The sequence below is a fragment of the Dendronephthya gigantea genome, unplaced genomic scaffold, assembly GCF_004324835.1.
Source record: "Dendronephthya gigantea isolate DGI-Jeju-01 unplaced genomic scaffold, DenGig_1.0 000034F, whole genome shotgun sequence".
In the NCBI taxonomy this organism is placed as follows: Eukaryota; Metazoa; Cnidaria; class Anthozoa; order Malacalcyonacea; family Nephtheidae; genus Dendronephthya; species Dendronephthya gigantea.
The window spans coordinates 1,666,931-1,676,546 of NW_021163044.1; the positions used below are offsets into that span (position 1 = coordinate 1,666,931).

The 9,616-nt window shown below is 36.7% G+C and overlaps 2 protein-coding genes across 2 annotated transcripts in view; both read right to left on the reverse strand.

Annotated features, from left to right (window-relative positions):
• LOC114525433 (receptor-type tyrosine-protein phosphatase F-like) overlaps positions 1-9,616 on the reverse strand; it is a 108,354-nt gene that overhangs the window by 89,994 nt on the left and 8,744 nt on the right. The window lies entirely within an intron of this gene.
• Positions 890-9,118, reverse strand: LOC114525365. Its single transcript, XM_028546628.1, has 16 exons — positions 8,983-9,118; positions 7,350-7,529; positions 6,886-7,169; positions 6,525-6,651; positions 6,040-6,324; positions 5,481-5,882; positions 5,029-5,334; positions 4,291-4,446; positions 3,794-4,083; positions 3,121-3,247; positions 2,356-2,652; positions 2,166-2,238; positions 1,843-2,098; positions 1,690-1,747; positions 1,375-1,554; positions 890-1,155 (listed from the first exon to the last, which is right to left on the reverse strand). The coding sequence occupies exons 1-16, from the start codon at positions 9,116-9,118 to the stop codon at positions 890-892; spliced, it is 3,423 nt and encodes a 1,140-aa protein (XP_028402429.1).

The following is a 9,616-nucleotide window of genomic DNA, read 5'->3' on the forward strand; positions in this document are numbered from 1 at the left end:
ATTTACGACAAAGATGGCGACGTGTCGATTTTCAAAACAATTTTTTGCAAATTCAAATTAGAACGTGTATTATGTCAGATCACATTATCAATTTCGTAAGGACAGATGATTGGCGATTTTGTTCTATATTTGTCAACAAAGCCTTGCATAATTATCTGCAAGCGGTATAGAATATAGCGACACGTCGATATAAACAAGTCCTTCGCAAAAGGAAAACTTTCTTGGAAAACTTTACCTTGCATACGTTTGTCAATAGGAAGATCATTGATCCTCATTCTATTTCATTATCATTACCAATTCCAAAAAGATGTATATTTTTCTCGATATACAGCTGTACCTTATATTAGTGCGAGCGTGGTTCGTCTTACAGGTCTACATGCAGGGTGTATCAGATGTATAAAAAAAAAGACAATAAAAATTCGTATCATTATTAATAATAGTACAATAAAACCTTAACTTGTGTAACTCACAAAGTGAACATTTTCCACGCGCTAAACTTATCAAGCAAAATGCGAAATATTTCGCCTGCCTGAATTATTTTATTCAAGTAGTCGAAATTCAAAACAGGCAAAATATTTCGCATTTCGCCGAGAAAAAAGCGCCTGTGGAATTAGGCCCTAAAGCTGATGGACGAAATCTTACATATTTTATAATAAAAGGGAAGAAGGAAGTAAGATTTAAGTGTATTGTTAATGCGGATTATTTAATTTCGCATGTCCTGGAATAAAAAAAATCAACTAATGGTCTGATGACTTGAATTTTAAGTGCTATCTATATATGTGCAGGGTGTTACGAATTTCACGAAATCTTCATTTGAACATACCTGCACTAAATATTGAGTTCAGCAATACATGCATTTTTAGTACATATATCAGTAAGAATTAAAATCTCATTTGAAGGCAGCATTTTCGTATTCCATTGATTCACCACCCCCCTTAGGATGAGTTTGATCATTATTGGTCCCGGGGGGTTGCAGTGACTGATAAACGATTGTTGGTTCTCTGTTGTCATTCAACGGCATGTAATCCGATGATTCCTGTCCTTCGTCTATCTCGTGTGCAGCCTCATTTTGCTCAATTTCGTCTGGAATCTCGTACACAGGGACACAGTCATTCGCATCATCAGTCAGGCGATTGGTAGGGGTTTGAATGGAATCTAACAGATAAAAATATTAAATGGAAACAGATTCTAACAGATTAAAATACAGACATTTAAACTGTTCATGCAATAGGATTGTAGCTGATTTTGAACGAAAAGAAATGATATCAAAAAGGCAAAGACGAAAGAAATTCGATTTGTAATTTGAACAACGACAAAAATTCTTCTCGATCACAAATCCTAAAATGCACGTAAAGTAAAATAGGGTTTATTTACCCAGCTCCATTGCTTGGCCAACTCCTTTAGAGCTAGAATAACTGTTTAGACGACGACATAGATATATGATTACGCCAAACGAGAGAAGAAGGCACAATGCTAGAATACTCAGTGGTATAAGGAGATCAAGCCGGGTTTTGTCTTCCGTAGACTCGTGAGCTGACTGTTTTCCACTTCTATCTATAAAGAAACTCCGGTTCTCATCAAAATATTTAAGATATTTATCAGTTTGTAAACAAAAATCATGAAGAAACGAATACAGATAAGATATTCTAACGTATAATGAAAACGCTTGAATTTCGGGTAATTAGTTACCTGAAGGTCTCCCCATTGTGTAAATACTACCACTCCACTCTGTCGAGTAGTATGAATCCTAGGAAACGGTAATATTTGCATTGTCGCTTTCTACACGTTCCTTTCCTCGTCCTGTAACCGACTTTAATATCTTAATTCCATAGAATTACTCACCTGACTCTCAAAAAACCGCAAGAACACATTATAACTTGAATTTCTCGTTAAGGGTTGGTTGTGGTAGTTATTTTTCTCAGAACTGTAATTCTTGCCATCTCCTATTACGAACATCAAGGGTAAAACATCAGCTTTCAAATAAGCAGTGATGTATGGATCTTGTGTGTCTAGCTGGTAATTTTTGAGATCACTTGTTGTAATGACCTCGCTCGAGACGTTTCTACTTGTGGATCTTTGGACGATGATTAAAACTTCCCTAAAACATTTTAAAATTAACATGATTGAAACGTCAGAAAGAGAGAAATTGTGACGATAATACTTACTTGATATATCCTTCAGGTCGTGGTATGCTCAAAGTCAAAGTATAATAGGAAGCCGCGATTGGAATAACTGGTTCTATATATATATATTCAAATGCAGAGATTACCAAAGATTATCAGTGTGTTCATCGTTTAAGGGTATTTCCGTGCGGCACCATGCAGGATTGAAATTTTACATTAAAATCGTCATTACCTCCATTTGTTATTTTGCTGACGTTCAAACTCTTCTTCCCATGACAAGATTTTGTGATGGCTGAAACCGTCACAAAGTACTTTGTGGAAGGTCGAAGATCGGTGATTGTAAATGAAAGTGTTTTTGTGTTGTTATGGAGTAAACATTTTGGAAGACTTAGTGTATCTCTTGTAGAAAAACAAACTTGATATCCTGTCAATTCATCGTTTCTTGTACTCACAGGGGCTGTCCACGAAATTCCCAGCGATGTCGTACCGCGAGATTTGAAAATCACATTCTGCGGAGGTTCGCTAGAAACTGGAATAATTAACGGGAATGTGAAAATACGGGCGAATAAAGTTTCAAACGACAAACTTAATTATTCTTCATATCATGTTCATCCTCATTCAAGATTTTACTATATTATGCACAATGATTTCCTTGTTCGCTGCCCTCACTCATGAAAATTTGTGATGTTTATAAAACTATAATTTACAATGGCCTGTATACCGGAGCTGGCATTTGGACTCGAATGAAAGGAAAAGTAAACACAAGTTACGCTTGAGCTGAGAGAATTTGAACTGAAAAAATATTTCATTACAGTAAAGCGCATTTTGACTTAGTGACAATTTAAAGCATATGGACAAAGATTTTGTCTTCAGGTTGGTGTCATATTTACCAAACCTTCTCTACCTCGTTTCTTCCTTCTCTCGCGAACATCAAGCTGTCCGCGATATGATTTCTGTATTAAAAGGTTTCCGGCAATTAAAGATTCTACCGACTTACCTTCACCACACACTTCTATTCTAAGGCAAAAGTCTGCTCCACAGTTTGACTCCAACTTTATGTACCTGGCATTATTAATATTCAGGTCTGTGGCCGATGCTTGATAACCGTTTTGATTACCATTTATCTAGAAAAAGTTAAGATTACGTTATGAATTACTTCAGTTATGATTACGTTCCACGATTGTTTTCTGATCTTTTTCATGCATAACGTAGCTTGCACCAACGTTCGTTGCTTTCATATAAACAACAACGGCTAGAAGTTAGTAAATCTTGACAGTAAAAGAAGTTAGTAAATCATGATAACTTCACTTATTATGATATTGACATTAATCTTATACAATTACTTAATGGTTTCCGTGTTTGGATGGCCTGATCCAAACACGCGGGAATGTTGCGAGAGTTAAGAAAAGCGTGCGAAACACGAGCCGAAGGCGAGTGTTTTGCGAGCTTTTCTTAACTCGAGCAACATTCCCAAGTGTTTGGATCAGATCATCCAAACACGGAAACCATTAAGTAATTGTTTTATAAAATAACAAACCATAATAAATTTGTTTTTAAATTCCCGCGAAATTTTCGTGTTTGGATGGCCTGATCCAAACACGGGCTTCAACCAATCAGAACACGCGTTATATACATGTTATTTTATAAATATATTTCTTATTCTTATACACCTGTACTGCACGACTGCCATGAACTAAACTTTCATCATGACTGTATTTCAATGAATATGATCCACCCCACTTTGTTTGATTTTTATCACCCATAACCATAACTCGTGTTATGTGATATTCGTTTTGAAGGTCAATCTTAAGATATTTGTCTCCAGACTCTGTTGGACACCAACCATCGCTAGAAAACCTCGCTTCTTTGTACTTGGTATTGTCAGTAGAACCACTTCCAGAAAATATCGCGTCTGGCAACTTAGTTTGGTTTTGTAATAATGCATTCTCACATATCTTGCCTAAAACCGAACAAAATTTCAGATTGGTTGTCTTTTGGGCTCCTAAAGTTTCACTAAAATCCTACTCACATGTTACATATGGTGCATCAACTTTTAACATTGCTACAGAGGGATAAAGATTGACACAGCATCTCTCGTTTTGAAGTACGTCGTAACATAAGTCACCACTTAGGAATGCTTGACCATCTTCAATTCCCTGAGTCTTACTAACGCTCCCCAGTGTCTCATTAAACCCGAAGTGCTGACACAGCGATTTTTCACGAGTGATATCCCAGATTTCCTCTTTCACTTTTCTCCAAGTGGAAGCATTCTTTATTTCAATGAAACCTTCGTTTGGTAACTTTGATAATCTTATGTTGGGAGCTGAAACAAACAAAATACTTAATAAAGTGTATATAATTTCGAATATATTTAGTATCTTTTTGCAAAGTCTTGTAGCTTGCAGACTATCGATCGATAGAGTTCTGAAACATCATTTCAAACAAATTACCCATGGCCATGAAAAGACAATAATAAATTTGCAGATTCCGGCGAAGTTTCTATCTTGTGGAAACCAGGCTAAAGGCTAGTTTTCACTCAGGAAAAATCTCCTTTGGATCGGAACGGACAGGAAAATTTCCTTTGCCGGTGAGTTCTCAGGCGGCGTTTATACAAAGGAAACTTTCCTGTCTTGTCCGATCCAAAGAAGAATTTTCGTGAATGGAAACTAGCCTTAAGGAAGGAAGTATTTCAGTTGTTATCGATCAAGTGGATCGAACATGGTCGATTTAACACTATTGAAAATAAAACCGAGCGACGTGGAAAACCGTTCTGCGATTGCTTTCTGTTTCAGCATTTTTCATACACATTTCAACTTTTCCTTGCGTACATGCACGTATAAAAACACTCGGTATATGGAAAGCAGCCTTCATTGCTTAGAAGAATTTACTATAGCGCATATCATACCTGCTTTTATAGGGTTCTCATAGTTATCTACACAAGTGTACTCGATATAAAGTTCCTTTTTAGTATCAGGACAATATTGCGACGAGAGTATATTATTGTCAATGGTCAGTTCACAAGATCTGTTTCCACCACAAAGAGGTTTCACCTCACAACTTGCTTGTCGACTACACTTGATATCAATAATTGCATCGTTGTTAAACATGCCAGCGTCGTTGAAATCACCATAATGAGCCTTGTGGATCACCATACGTTGTATTGGAGAACAATGAACATCTTTCATTTTGTTACCAAACTGTCTCACTGAACCTAATAAACAGATATGATAAGGTACAATCGTATGAAAAAGCAAAACAAATTGATTAACTACACAAGTCCGGTTCACAATCAAATAGAAATTATATTCAAGCAAGAATACATTGATGTGTGAAAGCAGACGCGCGTATTTTCCTTACCGAAAGTGAACTTCTGTTGTTCCTTTGTGTCGTCGCATGACTTTTCAATAATGTATCTCTCGTTGCTATCAGGCTCGGCACACTTATCTCTGCTGTTGTGGTAAAAATATAGTGATCCAGAAGCTCTTTGTTTCATGCTATGTATAGCATCACCTTCCCAAGATGGAGTCGTGGAGTCATAAATGACCATGCGTTGTTTGTATTTACCACCATTGAGCAACGTAACCACCCCTTTTCTCGCTATGTTATGCAACGCTTCGCTACCCTGCAAATATCGCAATTGCACAGTAACGTTCAAACAATCAAACAGCTTTGCCCAATGTCGATCGCCATATTTATCGTTCCAAGCGGTGTTTCCAGCTGCAATACACTTTCCAGAACTAGTGTGTCTGAGAAAAAAACCTGCACAAATATAAAAAAACAAGATTTAATAATTTTGAAAAAGATCGGGGGGAAGGAAGCCTAAGAGAATTTACAATGGATTAAAATATTCAAAGGACATGCAATACTGACAAAATTGCCTATTCATTTTTAGTTTAAATCCCCTTCACAACCTTACCAGGTCTTTTCGTTTGAAAACTTTGATAAACTGTCGATGAATACTTGGAATTTCCATCCTGTGATTTTATGCCAAGTTTATAATAAGTGTTATGGCTCAGACCTCCAAGAATGAAATTATTTCCATATTGCGCACGAGATATTGTGTCTCTTTCTGTGCCGTTCAAGTAAATGATAAAGTGTGTAATATAAGAAGATGTTTTAGCCACTGGTATTGTCCACGATAGATTGACAGAATAGAACGATGGTTCGGCGACAATCCTTTGTACGGGAGCAGGCGTTTGGACTGGAACGAGATTACCAAAACGTTTATCCGTTTTATACTACAGCAGGATATCTCATTATAGTAAAGTCTTTAGGTTTATTTTTTTTGTTTTTTATTTTTTTTTGTTTACAAAACCGTCTCTACCTCATCTCTCCCTTCTCTTGCTAACATCAAAAGGTAAATTAAAAGGTTTCCGGCGATTAAAGATTCTACCGACCCACCTTCACCACACACTTCCATTCTAAGGCAAAAGTCTGCTCCACCGTTTGACTCCAACTTTATGTATCGGACATTATAGATATCGACGTCTGTCGCCGATGCTTGATACCCGTTTTGATTACCATTTATCTAGAAGTTTAGAAGAAAATGAATTACTTCAGTTAAGATTACATTCCACGATTGCTTTCTGATCATTCTCGTGCATAACGTAGATCACCAACGTTAATTGGTTGCTTTTATATAAAAAACAACGGCTAGAAGTTAGTAAATCTTGACAGTAAAAGAAGTTAGTAAATCATAATAACTTCACTCATTATGATATTGACATTAATCTATATATTTCTTTTTCTTATACACCTGTACTGCACGACTACCATCCACCAAACTCTCATTATGACTGTATTTCAATGAATATGATCCACTCCACTTTGTCTGATCTTTATCACCCATAACCATAACTCGTGTTATGTGATATTCGTTTTGAATGTCAATCTTAAGATATTTGTCTCCAGACTCGGTTGGACACCAACCATCGCTAAAAAACCTCGCTTCTTTGTACTTGGAATTGTCAGTGGAACCACGTCCAGAAAATATCGCGTCTTGAAACTTAGTTTTGTTCTCTAACAACGGGTTCTCGCAAATTTTACCTAAAACAAGTAGCAGTGTTTTGAAAAATGTTGGCAAATCGGCTAAAAAAGTTTCACTAAAATCCTACTCACATGTTACATATGGTGCATCAACGGTTGATGTTGTTGTAGAGGGATAAAGATGGACACTGTTGTTCAGAGATGCATCATAACAAAGGTTACCACTTGCAATTTCCTGACCTTTCTTAATTCTCCTTGTTTTAGCAACATTCCCCAGTGTCCCATTAAATCCTAAGTGCTGACACAGCGAATTTTCACGAATGATATCCCAGATTTCCTCTTTAACTTTTCTCCAAGTGGAAGCATTCTTTATTTCAATGAAACCTTCGTTTGGTGATTTTGATAATCTTATGTTGGAAGCTAAAACAAACAAATTACTTAATAAAGTATATATAATTTCGATTATATTTACTATCATTTTAAAAAGCCTTGTAGCTTGCAGACTATTAATAGGCACTTCATTATAAAATTTATTGAGTTTCTCCCTAAAGATGAGCGTTTGTACTTTTCGCGCAAAGCGAAATTTGACTTTCGTTCATCCGGTTTTACACATGCAAGACAATTTATTCGCGCGAGCTGATAAAAAGTTGGAAGCGATTCACACAACTGCAACCATATAAAACAAATTAACAATGCAATGACAATAATAAATTCGCTTCCTTTCCGTCGAGACCAAGCTTAATAAGGAAGTTTTTACGAGGCAAAAATTAACAAAACTGTTGTTATCGGTCAAGTTCATCGAACCCGGTCGTATTCTTACAGATGAAAAGACGTGAAAAACCGTTCTGCGTCTGTTTTCTTTATTTCTTAAAAGAATTTACTATAACGCATCATACCTGCTTTTATGGGATTCTCATAATTATCTACACAAGTGTACTCGATGTAAAGTTCCTTTTTAGTATCAGAACAATATTGTGACGGGAGTATATTATTGTCAATGATCAGTTCACAAGATCTGTTTCCATCACAAACATGTTTCAACTGACAACTTGCTTGTCGACTACACTTGATATCAATAGCTGCATTCGCATCAAATGTCCCGCTTTTATTGAAATCTCCATAATGAGCTTTGTGGATCACCATACGTTGTTTTGGAGAACAATGTACATCTTTCATTTTGTCACCGAACTGCGTCACTGAACCTGAAATTGCATAATATACTATATAAACCTCGGTCTAAAACTAATAAAACACTAATATGATAAATAAGGTACTGTCAAGAGGGAATACTTAATTGTCATATAAATTACCATATTTACGCACGCCACTTGACCTAACAGTTGCAATTATCCGACAGATCTTTTACGTCACGTATATTACGTCACAGTAGACAGCTAGAGGACAGATCAACGCAGCATAACCTTCTCAAATACGTTACGAAATTTCTGTTAAAATACAGAAATATTAACTTGATATTTGCCGCTCGCAAAAAAAATATTTTCTAAGGCAAGAAAGCATCCGGAGGACAACAATCTGGAATAAATAGTGGTAGATCTGTGGGTGTGCAGAATAAATTAGACAGCTTAATTTTAAATTCAAAACATTTTAATAACAATGCCATTGGTTATAGATTTGAAAAGAATGTAAAAACATGAAAATCTGCCAATGCGATTCCGATTTTAAGCTGTGGTAATTTATTCTGCGCATGCCTAGATCCTCCACTGCTGGCATTGTGATGTGAATGATAAGGTTCCATACCATGCATCCCACCTTTTTTACGATAGGCAAATTTGTTTGTCTATATTTGTTTTAATATGTCAATTACGAAAGATATCAACTGGGTGTCAATATATTTCAATTCTATTTTCCTTACCGAAAGTGAACTTTTGTTGCTCCTTTGTGTCGTCGCATGCCTTTTCAATAATGTATCTCTCGTTGCTATCAGGCTCAGCACACTTATCCTTGCTGGTATCGTAAAAATATAGTGATCCAGCAGCTCTTTGTTTCATGCTATGTATAGGACCACCTTCCCAAGATGGAGTCGTGGAGTCATAAATGACCATGCGTTGTTTGTATTTACCACCACCGAGCAACGTCACCACGCCTTTTCTTGCTATGTTATGCAACGCTTCGCTACCCTGCAAATATCGCAATTGTGCAGTAACGTTCAAACAATCAAACAGCTTTGCCCAATTTCGATCGCCATATTTATCGTTCCAAGCTGTGTTTCCAGCCGTAATACATTTTCCAGAACTGGAATGTCTGAGAAAAAAACCTGCGCAAACATAACAAACCAAGATTTATTGCCGAACAATCAATATTTCTCTTCGTTTAAAGCCCGCCGGACACGTGAGCTATTAGCTGAGCTAAAGACATCGCGGCAGCAAGTATCTCTCGTATGCGGATAGTTTTTCGTGAGGAATTCGCCTCGAGCCGCAAGTTTTTCACGTTTGCGGATGGTTTTCGGGATGCCACCGATATCAGCTGAGCTAACGACCTCCTGAGCT